The 17,956-nt window shown below is 45.9% G+C and overlaps 1 protein-coding gene across 1 annotated transcript in view; it reads right to left on the reverse strand.

Moving 5' to 3' along the window:
• ARFGEF2 (ARF guanine nucleotide exchange factor 2) overlaps positions 1-14,398 on the reverse strand; it is a 79,417-nt gene extending 65,019 nt beyond the window's left edge. The window contains exons 1-2 of the mRNA XM_019756154.2: positions 14,095-14,398; positions 124-154 (exon numbers count right to left, since the gene is read on the reverse strand). Of these exons, the coding sequence (XP_019611713.1) occupies positions 124-154; positions 14,095-14,215 (152 nt within the window). The 5' untranslated portion in view covers positions 14,216-14,398. The remainder of the gene's footprint in view (positions 1-123; positions 155-14,094) is intronic.
• Between the last annotated feature and the right edge of the window lie 3,558 nt (positions 14,399-17,956).

Genomic DNA, 17,956 nt, shown 5'->3' on the forward strand with positions numbered 1-17,956 from the left:
GGGAGAGTTGTGTGCTACCCGAGGACCAGAAAGCTGAGAAAACATGCCGAGAAAGGGGTTCCCACAGCCACTACCTAATCCCCTAACACTGTGCTTCAGCAAGGAGAAAGTGCCCCAGCTTACCTCTGCTTTTCTATTTCCGCTTTAATTTCATCTGGTGAGGAAGAAAGAAAGGCCTGTTAGGAGCATGCAATATTTATATAAAAGAAAACTTTACTGAAAGATATTCAAAAACTATTAAAAAGAATGTTTACGAGATTTTAAAGTACAGAAATGCTGATAGGAAGTGATATGAAATGATTGTAGCAATAGCTAACATATAGCAGTTACTATACGCTAGGCACTGTCCTAAGTACTTTACAGATTTTAACTTGTTTAGTCCTCACAATTCCATGCAGTAGGTACTCTTATCTCCATCTTATTTAGAGCAGGGTTTCTCAGCCTCCGCACTACTGACATTTGGGGACAGATAATTCACTATGGGGCCGTCCTGTGCACAGCAGGATGTTTTGCAGCATCTCTGGCCTGTACCCATTCGATGCCAGTAGCACCCCCTGCAGTCCTGAAAACCAAAACTGTCTCTAGACAATGCCAAGTGTCCCCTGGGGCAAAACGGCCCCAAATGAGAATCACTGATTTAGATGAGGAAATCAACGTACAGTAAAATCAGGCAACTTGTCTCCTGGTACCTATCAGGACCCGGGGAACCAGAATTGGAACCCAAACATTTTGGCTTCACAGTCCACATTCTAGCTACTCCTCTATTCTGCAAAATGTATGTTAATAATACTTATCACAACAGCACGGTGATACAATAACATGTCAACTGTGTAAAAATATGGATAGTAAATTGGAAACAAATATAACAAAATATTGAAAATCATCTAAGTAGTGGGATAATTATTTTTCCTTTCTCTTTTTTCACATTTTCTATGATAAGCATATATACTTTCTTTTTTTTAAATAGCAAATGCTTTTTTTAAATTGTGGTAAATACACATAAAATTGACTCCCTTAACCATTTTTAAGTGCACAGCTCAGGGGCATTAAATACATTCATGTTCTTGTGCTAAGACATATATAATTTTTATGAATTAAAATTAACTTTAAAGTCTTTACCATGGAGGTTACAACAGCTATGCAGTTAAGGTTGTGGAACTAAAGAGTCGTTATTCAGAAATCACAATCCCAAAGAGACAGTCTTATTTCCAGAAAAAGGTTTTGTGCAGTTGAAGCAAGAGAACACCCTATCTAAATATGCAGAATTCCCCCACACCCAGTCAAATGTATGCCTACGTTAGGCTCAATGTATTACCAAAGCAGGCCAATGAAGCAGGTTAATTATTCATTTGTTTTTTTCAGTTACAGTTGATATTCAGTATTATTTTATATTAGTTTCAGGTGTACAGCACAGTGGTTAGACATTTACATAATTTATGCAGTGATCCCCCGATTCGTCTAGTACCTACCTTGCACTACACGTACCGTGTTTCCCTGAAGATAAGACCTAGCTGGACCATCAGCTCTCATACGACTTTTGGAGCAAAAATTAATATATATTATTAATAAAAATTAATAATATATTATATTATGCCGGGTCTTATATTAAAGTAAGACCTGGTATTATATTGTATTGTATTATATTATATATACTATATTATATTATTACACCCAATCTTATACTATAGTAAAATAAGACTGGGTCTTATATTAATTTTTGCTCAAAAAGACACATTAGAGCTGATGGTCTGACTAGGTCTTATTTTTGGGGAACCACGGTAGTTGTTGCACCATTATTGACTATATTCCCTATGCTTTACTTTACATCCCCATGGCTACCAATTTGTACTTCTTAGTCCCTTCACCTTTTTCACCCAGCTCCCCAACCCCTCTCCCCTCTGGCAACCATTCACGAGTTTGTTCCCTAACCCAGCCTTCCTTACACCATCTCTTAAGAGCCAGTGGTTTGGATATGGCATTAGTTACCCTAGCAACCCCAGAACACAGATCTGGAAGGTACAAATTTCCTTTTCTTGGACAACTCTATTCTAGACTGAACTTTAGGACGTGAAAACTGAATACCTGGACTCACCAGAGGTGGCAAATTCTCACCTTCAAGCTAGTCTTTCAATGTCATCTTACTACACACAGAAAACAGGACAGAAACACCCAGAGGCCTAACATCAAGCATTCTGCTCACGGACCATAAGGCCGGTGACACATGGTTTGTTAAAGAGAGCTCTGTGGCATGGTTCCTGCCCCTCGTGGACAAGAATCCACTCAGGAAGTAGCTCTGGCTTCCTCTGGCTGAGGCCCCCAAGCTGTGGGAGTCGCCCAGGAAATCCAGCCCATGAGGCTGGTGGCCAAGCTTTCAGCTTTCAGAACTCTGCATCCGTAACACCAAGGCTCTGCCTGGGGGTCAAATCGTCTGTCACCGTGTGACATGTCAGAAGGGCACTGCTGCCCAGACTCAAATGTAAGGTTTCCTTCCAGTTATGGCTACCTTGTCAGAGTTAAGTTCAGGTATATCTGAAGCAATCCGGCCTTTGCTAGAATCCCTGCTGGCCCCTAAGCTTTAAAATAATCTGTTCTGAAATGCCACTGGTTCCAACCCACTCAGCTGTGAGTCAATCACCAGGCCCGCTACTTACTGAGGTACCCAGGGTGATAAAATCAAGGGCAGGGCTTACACACTCAAAGGCCTAGGGGAGCCAGGCAGGGGACCTCAAGGAGAGACACTGGTGAGTGGAAGACATTAAGGGTAGGGAGGACCCCTTCCCTACCCAACAGGGCAAAGGGTACAGTGGCACCTTAGCTCCAGCTGACTGGCACTGCTGACAGACCCTGAGCCTAGAGGTGCCAGCTGTTCCAATGTCTCCAGAGGTCAAAATTCAGATTTTAAAGGGAACACTCTGATTGCAATTCAAAGTAACTCCAACTACTTAAAAAAGTATTATGGCTCAAATGAAATTGGTTTGCAGGCTGCCCTGACCCTGGGGCTACCAGTTTGCAACCTTTGTGTTAAGAAATAGGAAAAGAATCCAGGAGAAAGTACTCCACTGGCTGCAGAAAAGTAACTGCAGAGGATAAAAGTGGCTTTTAAGGACCATGGCAAGCACTCAGAGGACAAAACATCCAAGTTCTGTCCAAGCCAGATGTGGCTCGGCCAAAGAGCCAAGAGCAATGAAGGAGCCAGAGGGCAAGGGGTCAAGGCCAAAGTCCACTCAATTTTACAGACGAAAAACAAGACCCAGAGAGGTTACAAGATAGCAAGTCATGGAGCAGGAACTGAACCCAGAAAATTGGGCTCCAGAACCTGTGTTCATAACCTTTTGGGTACCTTGACTCTCAAATAAGCATGCAGAATGACTCTGTAAACTATAAATGCAGCACAATATAAATGTTGGCTTTGCTATGACTGAGACAAACTGTGAAGGTCACACAGCACTGGTACGAGCTAGTAAGGGAGCCCCGTCCGGCCTGGCCCCGGAACCTCCCTTCCTGGTCAGCTGCTGCAGGACCACAGTGAAGATGCACCCTGGTTTTCCAAAGGGAATAAACAAGGGCCAGAGTGACATGCAGCAGTGGTGGGGCGTGAATAGCCGGGCCCTCCACCAGGAGCAGGAAACAGGAGATACCTACCTACTAGGCAGACAGCTACTGCAGGGGGCCAAGAAGCTGCCATGGCCGCAATTTGTATTGTTCACAGATGTCCTTCAGTTTTATTAATTTATACGTAAGTATTCCCACAACAATTAGGACTTGTTGCATTCTCTAAACCACTTTTTGTTAAAGAAAAAATATGAAAAATCCTCTCTACTCGGCACAGCAGAGGCGCAGTGATGGGACGACCCAGGAGGGAAGGGGCGCGGCCTGAGCAGACCTAAGTGCTGACACACAGATCACTCAGGCTGCTTTGAGGGTAAGGAGGGGGGCCACAACAGAAGCAGGGAGCCAATCAGGCGGCTACTGCTAATAACCCCCCAAGCAATCATGGGGGCTTGGACCAGGGTGGAGGCTTGGGGGGGTAGAGACAAGAACCCGTCTGAACCACAGGGAAGTGACATTTTTATGGTTAAATCTTCCTAGTTTCATATGGCCCAATCTAACAGTTGGATTCCGGATGTATCTGGAGAACACAATAGTTTTTTTTCCATTAAAGAGAGGCAGAAAAAGGAACAGGGAAAAGGGATGTGGCAGATAGTTTGACACAGCTTGGTGTGGTGGAAAGAAAAGAAATGCACTAGTGATTGAGGCAGAAGTAGGTCCAAGGCCTGGCACGGACATCTGTTAGATGAATGATGGGGTTATTAAACCTCCCTGAAGCTGGATTTCCTACTCGAAAAAATGAGGATGCTACAGGGCAGCCCTGTGTGCTCCAGAGATCCTGACTAGACAGCTGGGTGCAGGTAATTCTCTTGAGAAGGCAGTGTCTGGCATACAGCAGGTGGTCAATAAATGTCAGTTCTGCTCTTCTCTTAAAACAGGAGTCAGCAACAGTGAAAAATCTCTGGTGCCATAGAGGAACCAGGCAAAGCCAAGGGGAAAAAGAAAATGAGTGCAGCCCAAATCCTCGCCCTAACAGCTGACGTTCCTAGGGGAAGGGTCCTGCCCACACCCCACGGAGGCAAGAGCACGCGTGCCCGTCACAGGTACACAGGTGAGGACCCCGAGCACAGAGACGTGAGGTGCTACCGCGCAGTCAGGACTCAGACCCAGGCTGGCTGGTGCAGAGCACGCACTCCAGACCCCTGTGCGGAGGAGGAGGGTGGGTGAAGGACGAGGAGCACAGGGGGGGGCACGCCTGCTAGTTCACTGCTCCCATCGCACCAGGCGCTGCCTTCCCAACGCCAACTGGGCGATTAGCAGCAATAAATGAGCAGGCTGGAAAGGAGGGAGCCCTGAGTGGGGTGGGGCGGCTTCCGCTGAAAAACCACACTGCTTCCTGGGAAATCCTTCCTGGGCTTCGCTGCCTCTCGGGTCACACCTCCCCTTTCATCAGCGACGTTGGCACCGGGTCACATTCTCTGCTCCACTCCCAAGCTGAGCCCAACAATGACCATCACCAACCTCTCCAATGTCATCACGGGTCAGCTCGCCCAAGTCCCACAATGTCCCTGCAAGCCTTCCCCTCGCACCTCTGATCTGCCACACCCCTGCCTCCTCTGCTGCCTTCAGTCCCTCCAGCTCTTCCCAGTGACCTCCTCCCCTACTCCGAGCCTGCACGGCGGGCTGCTCACACCGTGACGCTTGTCCCACGTGGACTGTGGCACTTCAGTTCCTCCCGCCTGCAACCTCTTCTCCTTCCAACTGCCCTCTCAGCTGCTCCCACCCAGCAGGCCGTTTCTTTGGCCTGTCAGACTCTGACAAGGCTTGTATGTATGTCAGCTTTCCCTTTTCCTCACTTTCCAGGACACGTATCCGAATGATAGGCAACCACTAGTCTTGACTCTCTCTGACCTTCCTTGTTTTAACTTCTGGCAAAATCCCAAACTTATATATACACCACCATCTCCTTTGGACCCGTGTCCACCCGACAACCAGACCTCTGACAACAGGCCAAGCTGACAGGTCTAAAGCCATAATCACACCCACAAAAGGAACCCTCAATACTGCCACTAACGCCCATCTTCTCTGACTCTCCACAGTGACCACAGCACATTTCTCTGCTCTTCTCAAACTCCCCATGGCTCCCTCCTCATCCTCACCATTCCTCCACACTCGGATGGAGCGGCCATAAGGCGACTCCCTCAACTTCCTGTTCGCGAACCTACACACTGACGTACTTCTGTACCCACCCTCCACTCTCCTGCTGGAAGACAGTCTGTGTCCAATGCCGCCAGCTCTGTCATCGCCCGTCCCTACCTGCCTTTACAGCAACTTCACGCTCTCCGTACCATCTAGAATCTCATCACTTCTCACCGGCCACCACCATCGTCTCTCACCTAGACCACCACACTGCCTCTTAACTGGTTTCACGGCTGCAGCTCTTACCCTCCCTCTACCTCACACTTTTCTCCACACAGCAGCCAGAGAGATTCCCTGAGAACGTGAATCACATTCCATCTGCTCAGAACAGATTATCCAGAACCCTCATAATATAAATCAAATTGTAGCCGCTTCTCTGCTCAAAACTCTCCACTGGCTGCTCATCTCACTCCGAATAAAATCCCAAATCTGGACCTTGGCCTCCAAGCCTTTACAAGATCTGCCCCTCTGCCATCTCCCTCATCTCACCTACCACCACCTGCCTCCAGCCTACCTGCTGCATTTCCTGTCTCCTGGGCCTTTGCACTTGCTTTTCCTGCTGCCCGGAACGCCCTCCCTCCCCCAGATATCTACATGGCTCCCTCCATCACTTCCTGCAGACCACTGTTCAAATGTCACCTCTTCAGAGTCCCTCACTCACCTCCTAAAACTGTCATCCCTACCCCTCATCATTCTGCATCTCCTTATCTGCTTTAGTTTTTCACTTTATCCTGACCTATTTTTCTAATCTTTCTTCACAGTATTTATCACCCATATCAGTTCATTTATTATCTGTCTTAGTCAGTAGAATATAAACTCTGTAACAAGAGACTTCTATCTGTTCTCTTCACGGAATTCCCAGCACCTAGGAATTCCTAGGCACAGAGTAGGCACACAATATTTGTTGAATAAACTGTCCTTTCTCTTTCCTGCATTGTTTATCCTCTCCCTCAACTGGCTCCCTTCTCAATGATACTTAAACAAGTTCCAGTCTCTTCTACCTTTAAATAAAAACAAACAAACTAACAATAAGCCTTCTATGATCCACATCTCATCTTCCCCTTCACATCACAGCCAAACTCTGGGAAAGAGTCATCTGTGCTCCCTGTTTCCCTACTTCCCACTAGTGCCTCAGCCCACTCCAGCCTGGCTTTCTTTCACCTTCATTGCACCACCAAAATGACTCAAGCGAAGGTCACCCATAACCCTCCTGTCTCTCAATCAGATGGGCATTTTTCCAGTCTCTGACTTGACCTCCCCACATTTGACCTTACTTACCTCAACCTCCTTGAAATTTTCTCTACGTCTGGTGTCATGAGCACATAATGTCATTTGCCCTCTGACTCTTGCTGTGCCATCTCCTCTCCGTTTCCTCTGCAGACTCAGCCTCCTCTGCCCAGCCACCGCAGCTGGGGTTCCTCAGGCCCAGCGTAGGCTCCCCTTCCTCCCCTTCTCTGTACCCTCGCTCTCCAGGCCACCTCATCCTCACCTACACCTTCCATTCCCACCCACACCCAGGCCTGTCACGACTATCAGGCTCGTAGACCTGCCCACTGTCTACGACACCTGTTCAACTGGATGCTCAAAGGCAGGTGATACTCAAGACATCCATCCAAGTGGCAACTCAGCTCACCTCTCCCCCGCCTCTCCCCAGGTGGGCTTCCCACACTCCCATCCTAAAGAACGTCACCAACATCCGTCTAGCTGGGTGAATCAGAAACTTAACGGGCAGCCTTGCCGATCTTCTCGCTCATGTTCTTATCCAATCTATCACCAGATTTTGTTAGCTTTACCTTCCAAACCAGTGGGAAATCCATTCATTGTGCTCTACGTCTATTGTCATCACTCTAAGTCCAGGCCACCAACATCTCTCACCTGGATGACGGCAATCCCTCTGGCTTCCTCTAAGATGCTCTGAACACATGGCCCAAGTGATCTTTGCAAAACACAAACCTGGTCATCCTATCGCCTTCTTCCCTGCTTAGAACTCTTCAGTGTCGTCTGAAAAACAGCAGCGTCGTCTCACTGCTTTTGGTCTAAAAGTCACACTCCACCATGACCTCCAAAGTCCTACGTAGTGGGGTCCTGGCCTACCTCTCCCATCTTATCCCCCAAAACTCTTCCCTACCTTTTTTTCCAACTAAAACTTGTTTTGTTTTGAGATAATTATAAATCCACATGCAGTCGTATCTTCTAGTTTCCTTAACAGTCCTCCCCACTTCCACAGGGCCTTCGCATATGCTGTTCCCCTGCTGCCAATCGCCTCTCACCCCAAGCTATTTACTTTGTACTTATCATTCAGATCCCAGCACTTCCTCAGGGAAGTGCCCTTTGTTCACCCCCTCGCAGGACCAGGTTTCTTTCCTTCCCAGGACTTCCCTGCTGGTTAGTACGACCCAGAGGATGTGAGCATTTCAGCACTGCCCTTCTTTCCTATTAACTGCAAACTCCGTTAAGAGCTGGCTCCTTGTTTGCTTTGTTTTCCTTGCATCATGACACCAGGTGGGAGACCCAAATAAATATCTTCTGAATGAACATCAGCCTGGGTTAGTCAATAAGCAAAAGGACTAAATAAAGAACAAATACGCACTGACCAGACCCTAGGATTGAGGGGAAAGTTAAGAATTTTCTGTCCTAACACAAGAAGGCTGTTCTCCCCACAAACCTATAAAAACCTAATAAAATACCTGATAAAAAAGCTAAAACACTTATTTACAACCAAGACAATGAACCAAAAGAAGCTTCTTACAGGAAGACTCCAAGAATGAATGAACAAAGATAAAACTTTTTTCTAAGATACCTGGCTGGAAAAAAAAGTCAACTATTTTCCTGGCAGGCACCTCAGCCTGGTGCCAACGGTGAGAACTAAACACAGCGCTGAGCTATTTATACAGCAGACTCCATGTACTCGCTGATTAAGTACACGTTTTTCACAAGTTCGCTTTTTTCCATAAAGAACAGTCTTACTGTTTTCCCCAGCACTGATTACAGAGTCTCCCCTGAGATTTACAAGCACAGGATAGAGCTCTCAATTCATCCAACCACTTGCTTCACTGGTGTCGCAATGGCAGAGATTAGCAAAAAGGTCCACAAACCAATGACTAGGGAAGACAGAGTTCTCCTTTAACTCAGGGAATCCCAACGCCTCTGAATTCCAGCAGGTCATCTGTGAGGTGCCAGGTACTGGGTCAGTTCCTTTACGGCACTAGCTCACCTAACCTTTACAATACTCCTGTGAAATGGGTATTACCACCTTTATCGTCTCAGGAAACTGAGGCTCAAGGAAGCTGAATTATTGGGTTCACAGGACTAATCAATAAGCACAGTTTCACACTCAGCTCTCAATGAATTTTCTGCCAGTCCTATACATAAATGTTTAATAATTAAAATCTAACCTTTAGATGCTGCTTCTAGATAGATGACCTCCTCCCGAAGAATCATCACAAAACATTTCAACAAAAAGTCATTTGTCAGGGCTCCAAGTCCCGTTATTTCTCAAAACTTTTATAATCTACAGCACTCGTAAACAAAATGTCTAGTCAAAACACCAGAATTTGCTAAAATTAAAGATTTCATTTTGAATTTTAATTTAAAGCCTTATTTATTTGCTATGACAATTTAGGGATATTTTTGGTATTTTTCAAATTTTGCACTTAGGTTCTTCCTAATGGTGAGAGCAGTTATTTTGAGTACATCAGAATTAGAAGAACAACATCATATGGCAGAAAAAGTATTTACCACATATCATATGGATGGGTAAATACTGAATTTTTTTGCACATTAATATACAACTAAGATTTATGAATGCACTCAAAGCTTTAATTGGCTCCCTTCCCAACGACATTTAAACAAAGTCTTTTCTACCTTAAAAAAACAAAACCAAAAACCCTCCCATGATCCACATCTGTTCCCCTTCAATCCACAGCCCAACTCTGGGAAAGCATTGTCTGTGCTCCCGATTTCCTCACCTCCCACTCATGCCTCAACCTACTCCAGTCTGGTTTCCACCTTCATCGTGTCACCCAAACAGCTCAAGTGAAGATCACCAAAGACGCGCATGTTTCTAAGTCCCACGTATTAAACAGCTAGAGTAGCAAATCTAAAAATGAATTTTATGATTTATATGTCAGGATAGAGCCTGCGTTGCAGCTGTTTCCCCATCTGGCTGCGCAGATGTGGGCAAGTTGCTCTCTGAGCCTTGGTTCCCCTTTGCCTGCTGTACCCAAAGACAGACATCAATGACACGTCACCAATCCAGAATTAATAAGAGGGAGTTTACTGCTGATGAAGAGAGATGTCATAAATCAGAAAAACCTAATAACTCAAATGAAACATATGGGAACCCCATTCTTGACCCGCATTTCTTTCTTCCCATTAGTCCCTAAATTAGAGTAAACCAAAGACATATGCAGTAGAAAGCTGCAGGAAAAAAGCTGCGATCTTTTTCACGAGAGGCTTTCAAATACATCTTGAAATTCAACTATAGAAAATATGGTCTCTATACGTACAGAATAGTTTACTTGCTGAAACTCCACTAAAACTTCACTGCAGTCTAATGACTGTTGAAAGACTCCACTGAGTATTTTATATACAATACAAGAGCTTTCATAGGGAGAAGCAATACAGCATGATAACAGTGGTTAAGATCTTGGGCTCTCGAGCCACACTGCCCGTGTTCACACTCCGGCTCCACTGCTTCCCGGCTGAGATACACTGGCCAATTTCTCTGGGCCTCAATGAGGATAATAACAGTAAGAACTAAACTGCATGTAAAGCACATGGCACTGTGCCTGGAACATAAGAAACGCTCAGTACATGACAGATACCACGTAGTTATTCCATAACGTGGTTTTAAAAAGTCACTCAGTTGGGCGACTACATTAATCATAACGTATATTCATCAACTATAAGAAATGCTCCCCTCTGGTGAGGGATGTTGATAATGGGGAGGTTGTGCACGTGGGGGGGGGCAGGGGGTATGTGGGGATTCTCTGTTTTTTTCACTTAATTTTGCTGTGAATCTAAAAACTGCTCTAAAAAAAACAAACCTTTTTTTTAAAGTCACTCGATTTCATGTGAAAAACATATAGGTATGTTGATTATTGCTTTTACAGTTTCTTGATAATGATTACAAATAATGACAGCTGGCAATGATAGAGCACTTACCCCTTACTTAGCCTGTTGTGCGTACTAAATTATTAAATAAGATACTGCATCTCTTATCCTACATATATGAAAAAAGTACTGTTAGAACAATTCAGTTAAAATTTTCCAGCTTTCAAGACAAAGTTTCAATTCAAATACACTCAGATTATCGTGTCCAATCTCTAAACTCCACATAGTTTTAGAACAGAAGTATAATAAGTTAAGGAGAGATCATGGGAGAAAATGGCTCTTAAATAAGACAGTTATGAAAGGGAGGTTTAATGATGTCATTATGTCCCCCAACAAAGGGCTGAAAGGTTCAAGATTTCTAATATACAAAGCTTCACTAACAAGGAAAAGAGAAACAACGTCCTGGGGTGATGAACAGTCTCACAGGCTCTTTTGCGTTCTCCAGGAAAGGCTGGAAGGACACCATCCCCTCATTGGGCAGTCTCTATCTATGCACTTGGCATTTAGTGCAGACGGATCCCTGACATTACTCCAAACCTTTTCCATCTTGACCATCACGGTTTTCACATGGGATAATAATCCCTGTCTTCACTGAGCTTTATAAGTTAATACTCCAGTAAACACAGCCGTTTACTCATGTGAATTCTTATGTATTGCATGTACACCAAATAGAGCAGTAAGCCATTCCTGAACAAGGAACCAAAGTAGGTTAAGAACATCAAGCCAGAGTACTTACAGTTTCTGTGGTTTGTCGCAGCTTAAAATAAAAATAAATAATAGTAGCAAGGCTTTACACAGCACTTACTACATGCCAAGTTCTTTGCACATGTCAACTAACTTTATAATAATCCGATGAGGAAGGTAGAAGATCTGTCCAAGGTCACAAAGATTGCAAGCGGAAGGCGAGGGATTTGAACCCAGGCATTTGAGTCAAGAGAACAAGCTCCTAACTCTTACACTACACTGGCCCTGCAGCGCCAATGCCCTCCCACAACATGCTAGGTTCATGCTATTGGTGGCCTCGTTATCATAGAAGCTGTTTCCTGTAAGTGGTCTCTCTCATTCAAGCCTTTCAACTTTCAGTAGTCATTTGCAGTTCCTCTTACCAAAATTAACGGTAATCCACATACGGTAACCTCTAAAATACTGGCCATATTGCAACGCTTCTTATACACAAGCTCATCTCAGCTACTTTCACTGGACACAGGACTGTGTGTTGAGATGCAGAGTGAAATCTCATCAGGTACTTTGCTATGTTTTATGTTTATAAATAAAAGCAGTCATTTCTGTTGACCAGCAATGACACAATTACTCTCTTAAACAAGACGCCAGTTTAACTCCACACTATGCACAGGTTCCTACAGGATGGTTCCTATTACTCAATCTGATGATAATCAGGAGCCACCACGTCAATTTGCTCTTCACTTAACCTGTGGTCAAATTACTTCCTGTATAGGCTACATGTGACAATTCACTACTAAAACACTGAATGTGCATTCCACAATTTGGGTTGGAAAAATCTGGACTTGTGAACAAAGATATCCAAAAATATCTAATAAGCTCTCAACATTATGGCCCTTTATGACCCTATGCAACAATTTTATAAGTAGGTTCCCAAAATGTGATATACAATTTGGTGAAAATGATATGTTAAGTTTCTGACAGGATAGACTCCAGGCAGATTTCAACGTGGACTTATAAGTATCAGGCTTTTGCTTAACTAACAAACAGCTTTGTAGTGCTTATCCAGCACTCCTGATAAAACAGTGTTCAAACAGTTAGCCTTGGTTTTCTGAATAGAAGCGCTTTACAAATCTAAATCTCAGTAAATTCCTCCAAGGTTATCTAAGCAACAACAACCTCTATACCAATAATTCTTGATCCTTAAGGGAGTCTCAACCTTTATGAGAATCTGATGAAAGCTATGGACCTTCTTCCCAGAGAAATGTAAAGTTCACAAGCGCATTCCCACACCCCAAGAATCCCAGCGCTATACCTCGTACCAAATGGAGAAAAGAAAGGTGATGGCACCCTCAAACTCTGCAACAGAAAGTCAAACTTGCAATTTTCTCAGTTTGTTAGGGAAAACAGGTCTGTTTACAGATTCCAAACCAAAGGCATTGGGGTGGTGAATTAACCTGAAACCACCTCTAGTCCAATGTATTGATTCTCCCCGCCCAGTACTCTCTTCTCCCAAACTCCACATGGATACTTCTTGCCTTTCAGTACTCAGCTCAAATGTCACCTCCTCAGAGGATCGCTTTCTTGACACCCTATCAAAAGCAGTCCGCAGGCCTTCATTATCACATCTCACTCTTATTTTCACAAAACTATTTATTAGTATTCAAAAATGTCTCAATTTTCTTATTTGTCTCCCCTATTAGAATGTAAGCTCCATAAGGGCAACTTGTCTCTCAGTCCCCACCGGACCCTCCGTGCCCATCACAGTGCTTGGTGCACAGTGGGCATTTGTTGAATGACTGAAACTAAGATAGTTTAGATGTTGATGTTGGAAACTACTCAGGTTTTAACTAGCTATGAGTTACCTAGCTACGAGTTAGCATTCTCCCCCTTTCCATAACCTGAGTCCATTCAATCAGCATCTACTATGTGCCAGGTAATATTGCAAGTGTAGGGGATCCAGAAGTGAGTAAGACAGACAAGTATCTTTGCCTTCACAGACCCAGTTTTAGTGGACCGCCCAGAGTCAGATATCCTACACACTACAACACATGGGAAATGCAGGATAACCCTCTACATTCCTTCCTTAGAGGAGTTAGGGAGACATCCCCAAATGAAAAGAAAACATTGTCCAATCCGGCACTTCCAAAGCAAGCCTCAGGGGTGTCCCTAAATCAGCTCTTCCCCCCTGCCCTGCTCACATGGGGGAACCCTAACAAGCAGAATGAGGGTAAATAAGAAACTTAGAGTAAGGGCTACCGCGTCTCAGGGTGGTGAGGGGAGGAACCAGGAAACAAGACGGCAAGGAGTCGTGGCAAGAACCCGGAGCTGGGAGAGCCAGCCCTGGCTGTCACCAATTTGCTAGGTGACCTTGGGCCAGTCCCGCGGTGCCAGGGCATCAGTTTCCCCCGGGGTATAATGAGGAGGCCGGGAGGGTGGGACTCGGGGTCGTGGGGGGGGGGGGAGCCCAGGAGGCCGGGCTGAGGTCGAGTAGGGTAACGGCTGACGTGGGGAGACCGGCGCGGGGCCGGGCCGGGGCGGCTCACCCACCGAGCGCCACCTGGCAGGCCCTGCGCAGCTGGGAGTGCTGGGGCCGCTTCACCTCCTTATCGGCTAGGATCTTCTCCAGGGCCCGGGACACGAACATGCTCTTGGTCTGGCTCTCCTGCATGGCCCCGGCCCGGCGGGGGCTGGTAGCCCCGCGGGCGGACGGCGCGAGCGAGCAGGCGAGCGAGGCTGCGGGCCCGGTGTCCCGGCCGGCACCGGCCGCGTCCGTCCGCGCTTCCCCGTCAGGAAGCGACGCCGCGGCCCCACGGCGCCGCCATGTTGGAGCGCGTCACGTGACCACGTGACTGGCTGGGCCGCTACGGCTGCCGCGCGTCCGTCGACCCCGTGACCCCAGTGGGGCGGGGCCTACAGTTGGGGACGGGGCGGGGCCAGGTGGGCAAGGAGCGGAGCTGCGAGGGTGGAGGAAGGAAGGGAAAAAGGTGGGGCGGAAAGTGGAAGTGGGTGAAGGCAGGAGAGGACCTGAAGAGCAGAAGACAGGAAGTGAACGGGTGGAGAGATGATGATGGGGGGTGAAAGGAGAGAAGGTGAGGAGAAAGAAGCAATGGGCATGAGTGGAGATCAGGGGTAAGAGAGATGAAGGAGACGAGAGTAAGAAGAGGAGGTAGGAGGAGAGGAAGGAAAGAAGAAAAAAGAAATTTGGAAAAAAGAATCGGTAAGGGAGTGAGAGGTGATAAAGGAGCAAGAGGAGGCGAGGAGGAGAGAAGCAGCTAGGGGATTAGAGGTGAGGTGGTTAGAGATGAGGGGAGGCATGTAGGAAAGAGTAGAAGGGGGTGGAGATAGGGTGAGAGAAGGTGCAGGGGTGAGGGCAGAGGAGATAGGCAGAAGGGAGTTAGGAAAAGAGCAGAGAAGGGGAGAAATGAATAGGAGATGAGAAAGATAAAGGGAAGAGGGGATGAGTTAGGACAAGAAGAGGAATGAAATGGAAAAAGAAATGGTGTTGGAGGGAGGTGAGAAAGGAGGACGAGGAAACGTGGTGGGTGATAGAGAAAAGGAAAGGAAGGGATTAATCGGTGGATGGAAAGGAAAGATGAAGGGAAGGCAGAGAGAGAGATTCATGCACCCTCTTCAAAACGATTTCTCCGTCTGTCAGCGAGACACATACACCTTCCACACAACCCTCCGGTCACCGCAGTAGCGCTGACTTCTGGCCACCTAGTTCACGGTACTTTTGTGTATCTAGTGACACATCTGTGCACACTGCTGCCAGTAAGAACCACACCAAGTGCATCTCCCTCTGGACTGTATTCGTCTATTTTCATAAACCTGTGGTTCTCAGAGTATGGTTCACCAGGATGGGGTATTCGGTCGGGGCTGTATGAGAGGAGAAGAAACAGAGATCGCCAGTGTCACAGAGCTGCGAATGAGTATAAGAAGACAGATATTCTGGCTCCAGGGCACGTTCCACTCCATCCCACTGCCAGTAACATCACAACACCACTGGTGATGTCCCCTAGACTCCCTCCTTTCACACTGCCCACCTCCCTCAAGGGGAGCGTTGGTGACATTGAGCTCATACAAGGACATGTATTTCCTGGAAACCTCAGAAACTTCCCATGCAGGCATGCTCAAATGCTCAGGTCTCAGCTCAAACATCTCAGGGGGTCCCTCCCTGACCAGCCTGTCTAAAGGAGCCCCCTCTCTCCCTATGTGATTTCACTTTCTGACCTTTTTTACATGTTGACTTGTTTGCTGTCTGACTAGGGCATAGGCCACAGAGGAGCAGGCTGTATTTCCTAGAGCCTGGTCCAAAGCCAGGTAGAATGTTTCATAGCCATAAATTCCATTGTTGTAATGTGGCTTTAGAGCTCCTCCTGTTAAAAGTGGAGTCTGTCCACGCACCTTGAATTGGTCTTGTGACTTGCTTTGAATGTGGTGGAAGTGTTGTCCCGAACCTAGGCATCAAGTAGCCTTGATGCTCAGGAGGCATCTGAAAGAAAGTACATGGAGAGAGAGGCCCAGTCATCCCAGCTTTCTGAGCCGAGCCTGGTCCCCAGCTGACCTACCAGCTGAATACAGCTGCATGAGTAACCTTGGTGAGGACCAGAAGAACTGTTCAGCCAAGCCACAAAATAGCAGTAAACAACCAATTATTGTTATTTTAAGCCATTATATTTGGGGGTAGCTTGTTACACAGCAATAGATCACGGAGACACCCCTCAGTCCTTATGTGTTGAATGAATGAGTGAGAGATTGAATGAATGTGTGAAATGCTTAGAAAAGGGCAGCGAGACGGAGTAACAGAGGTTTTGAGCCACCCCCCCAATGGGGTCAGGCCATGTTATTATCCTGCTGAAAACCCTACAGTGACTCCCCATTGGCCTTGGAATTGAGTCCAAGTGCAGGTTTGCCCTGCTCTCTGAACATAGAATGTTCCTATGAAACCTTTCATAAGCCAAAATGGCATCAGGCAAAGAAGCAATTACCATTAATTTATATGGGAAATTATTTGAGCATTCCCCAGATAACTTAATGGAACACCACGCTTTGTACACCCATCAATTTGCTCAAGCAATAGACCTTCCATTTTATCCATTACTAAATGCCGACTTAAGGAGACCACTTTGCCATGAGAAGAACCCATAGTAACTTCAGCAGCTTTCAAGATTCTCTCTGTGTGTAAATAGTACAAATGGTGAACACAGGCAAGTTCAATGGACACACAATGTCTTTTTTCACACAACCGAAATGCTTAATTACATCCAGTTTTATGCTAAGCCTAACATGTTTACCAGCTCTCTTAGGCTTTCCCGATATTTTAGGGCACATCTTGCTAACGAATGTACGAAATAAAAGGAGCTAAAGCGCAGATGCTCACAGACAGTTCGAAGCCCTGGGGGCTTGATGCTGAGATGCTGCGTGGGATTCCCAGGGAAGAATCTTGGCAGTGTCACTCTCACTGCTGGGGGTACATGCTGCGTCTATAACGGCTCTCCCCGCAAAAACAAACGCTGAACGCTATTTTTGCTTTTCCTTTTCGAATTTCTTTCAGTTAGCGAAAACAGGTACCAATGTGTAGGTCTTCCGTAAAAGCCAAACAGTGGAATTTGAGCTTTCAAAACGCGGGGCATACCTGTATCTCAATATGGCCGACTTCTCTGCCCACACCTCTCCCTCCTCTAGACTCTCCAGCCACGCTGGATTCCCTTTTTGTTCCCATCAAGGGCTTGACTTATGTTCTTCCCAATCATTGCTCCTCAATGAGGGCAGTACCACCCTCTGAGGCATTTTGAAATTTTGTGGGGGGAGTATTTTTATTGTCATGCTGTGGGGAGCAGGAATGGTTGACAACATCCTGCAGAGAGCAGGATAATCCCATGTAGCAAAGATTCACATGCGTCCCATGTGGCTGGATTAGACATCCCTAGAGGTGAAAAACCTATTAATAATCATCTGAACCTGGAACCTACATCTGCTTTATGTATAAATGCAAAGTATGTTTCATCCGGTTTTAATATGTATCAAATATTCCAGGAATGCAATTATTATTGCAATTCAAGGGAAAACTGTATTTTGTCTGGAACTTTACCAAATGTTGTTCACCGTTTCAAACCACATTACCACCGTTCATGCCAGTCATGGTACTTGCATCGCCACAAGGGCACCCTTGATCAGTCTTCATTTGCAGGGGTCATCATTCGGGGGATTCTTCTCTTAGGTTCCAGTATCTGACTACTTTATTACATCTCTTAGTGTAATTGTGTCTGAGCATTTATACATTGAAATAAAATTTGCAAATTGTACATTGCTTGCCTTTTGTTTCATCTTTGTTTGCTAGGTTATTATCTTTTTAAAGAAATAATGTGTGTAGGAAGATTATATTATCTATGAATTTCACTTCCGAATA

The sequence above is a fragment of the Rhinolophus sinicus genome, linkage group LG13 (genome assembly GCF_036562045.2).
Source record: "Rhinolophus sinicus isolate RSC01 linkage group LG13, ASM3656204v1, whole genome shotgun sequence".
Lineage (NCBI taxonomy): Eukaryota > Metazoa > Chordata > Mammalia > Chiroptera > Rhinolophidae > Rhinolophus > Rhinolophus sinicus.